General features: G+C 40.8%; 1 protein-coding gene across 1 annotated transcript in view; it reads left to right on the plus strand.

Moving 5' to 3' along the window:
* Positions 1-2,067: 2,067 nt before the first annotated feature.
* Positions 2,068-2,807, plus strand: part of LOC101851023 (putative uncharacterized protein DDB_G0277255) — a 7,464-nt gene continuing 6,724 nt past the window's right edge. Inside the window, exons 1-2 of the mRNA XM_013079970.2 lie at positions 2,068-2,087; positions 2,650-2,795. Coding sequence (XP_012935424.2) covers positions 2,068-2,087; positions 2,650-2,795 — 166 coding nt within the window. The remainder of the gene's footprint in view (positions 2,088-2,649; positions 2,796-2,807) is intronic.

The following is a 2,807-nucleotide window of genomic DNA, read 5'->3' on the forward strand; positions in this document are numbered from 1 at the left end:
CAGATCTGCGACAGACATCGGCGATCATGGTTCTCCATTCATTCCTTTGCTCGGATGCTCTTAAAAAGGCTACGTTTCCCTGATCTTTCCCTGTTACCCATTTGTTTAGGTTCCCCAAGTAGGTTGCTCTGGGCCTACCTCAGCCTCGTTTGCCTTCAATTTTGCCAGTGAGAGCTTGATGTTCAAGACCCTTATGTCTATTCAGGTGTCCCAAAAACTGCATAATTTGTCGTTTCCTGATTGTTTTTAACAGTGAGCGTCCAACGTAGGCTTCATGAAGCACTACCTCATTTGATTTCTTTTCCTTCCACGATACTCTTAGCAGCCTCCAAAGAAACCACATTTCTGTTGCTTCTATTTTATTTTCACTGTCTTCAGTGATTGTCCAGCATCCACACCCATATAGAAGGGTTGACCGAACATAGCATTTCAGAACTTTCATTTTGGTAATCATTGAGATGTTGCTATTTTTCAGGATTTGGCTCATTTTATTGAAACTAGCTTTAGCCATTACAATTCTCCGTTTTATTTCTGTGAAACATTTGGTATCAGATGTAATTATCTACCTTAGATATTTAAACAATAAATGAATTAATAAATGAATACATGTGTAAATGAATAAATGAATAAAAGTATAGACGTAAAGGTGAATAAATGAATAAAAAGAAAAAAAAAGAAAAAAAAAGAAAAAAAAAGAAAAATCAAATACCACTTGATTGGCCCCCTGTGTGTCCAATAGACCATTGATCATCGCGTGGCAGACGTGTGCGAACTGAGGTCATCGGTGTCTGTAGCGGGCGCGTTGTTGTCGCTCACTGGACACCCAGATTGTCACCCCCCACCCCCCCACCCCCCCCAAAGCAGTGCTACTGACTGAGGTTCTTTAGGCCGTTCTCAAAGGGGAGATATTAACATGTTCTCATGCCCAGTAGAATTGTAAATAGGCTGATTTATCAATGCCATGCTCATACTGTGCCGGAACAACAGGGGGAACTGCTGCTTTTTCTTTCTTCATCCTTACTATCTTCGTTTTTCTTCTATTTCTTTTGTATGTTTGTCACTCTCTTGTGAGCTGCTATTTCCGGGGTGCCTCGATAGACGAAGCAGACTTTGTGCTGTTGAGGCTAGACAGGTGAGCAGAGTGAGCCTGATTCCCCGTTTGGACTTCTCTGTTGATATCCACCCCTTGGCGCTCATATGACCGTAAAACCTTACTAAAACTAAACAAGACTCAGGTTCCATTCTCGAATCCTAATATGATCTAAATTGTGTCGAAAAGGCAATATTAAAACTTTATTTTATTTTAAATATTTTTTAATGGTTATGAATAATTTGATTTCAGACCAAATCATTGTTTGACCTAATCTGTCGGGTAGACGGGTAGAGCCAGACACTAACATAGTTATAGCTCCAGGACACATTAAACATTTTCTTTTGGTATGAAATTTCTAATTTTACCTGAGTGGCTGCCGAAGCCTACTCTTATTGATTTTGGGCGACTAATGGATCTGTAAGTTTAACGTGCGCAACCTGCACATGGTAGGCCCTACCGCAGCGATTTTTTGTCCCTATTCGGAGAAAGCTAGGCGTGAGATCTTACCTACCATAAGGTGCCGTAAAGGTTTTACTAATACATTCTAAACTTAACATATTTTATTACAGAAATTTTGACTAACTACACAAAACGTTTTTGAAATGTTGCTTGATATTATTTGTGTCATAAATAATGTATGCTGTTTTCACGGAAGTCTGTGCTGTAAAATGTGTATGCTTTGGGTGACGTGGGTTATTACCCCTGCAACACTGAATAGAATACCTAGTACCTAAACTGTGTCAATAGGGGCATAAAAACATACTTTTTAAAAACGATTTTATAAGGTCCTTAATTCGAATCCCGCCAGGCACCCGACGTTGTGTCCTTGGGAAAAGCACTTTATATGAATTTTCCTCACTTCATCCAGGTGGGAATGTCTATAGCATAGCTATAGACAGCGATTTTGTTAGTTCCTTAATGTTTCCGGGCATGTAATCCCCAGCTTGCACTGTATGATTCCCGGGAAGCGGAGAATGTTTCTGGGTCTGCCAGGGTAATTATCATTGTAAAACGCATATAGCTTGCTGTAGACCGTCGTATATGGTCACTTTTAAGGACAAGCGGGCTAACCCAGATTTCGGGGGTTTCCAGAAATTTGGACCTACACCAAAAGTGGGCATTACCCTACCTATAGGAGTTTCATTGGTGTGTATATGTGTTTGATTACAAAGAAAACTCTCCTTGTCTTTTAAAGAAACTGAACAAGGAACCAAAAACTGCACCTTCGATTTTTTCAAAACAGCATTTTTCGGGATAGCCCCCTTGTGTTTAACGGAATCCATACGCCCTGGGGTCATTTTGTACTCCTGGGGTTGTATTCTTCACATATTAGAATACTTCTAGTACGAAGATCTCTTTGAAACTTTCAGTATTTCTCAAAATGCCATTTTGACAGATTGCTATGCAAAGCGCACGGATCGGATTAACGAGTAAATTTCCTTTTTGAAAAGTGGTGGCACAGAGTTCCCTAAGTTGTATGGATACGATAGTAAAACACGACGTACGGATGGGGTTAAAAGTGACCATTTTTCTTGTACTTTTTTTTCCATTTCCAGCAAACGTCTGGACGAGACGACGGCCGAGCTGAAGAAAACGTCTGTGGCTTTGGAGAAAGAAAAACACAAGACGGAAACTTTGCTGCATCAGATGTTGCCTAGACGGGTGGCCAAAGCCCTGACCAACGGGGAGAAAGTGGAGGCGGGTATGTGGGGGG

The sequence above is a fragment of the Aplysia californica genome, unplaced genomic scaffold (genome assembly GCF_000002075.1).
Source record: "Aplysia californica isolate F4 #8 unplaced genomic scaffold, AplCal3.0 scaffold00070, whole genome shotgun sequence".
Classification (NCBI taxonomy): Eukaryota; Metazoa; Mollusca; class Gastropoda; order Aplysiida; family Aplysiidae; genus Aplysia; species Aplysia californica.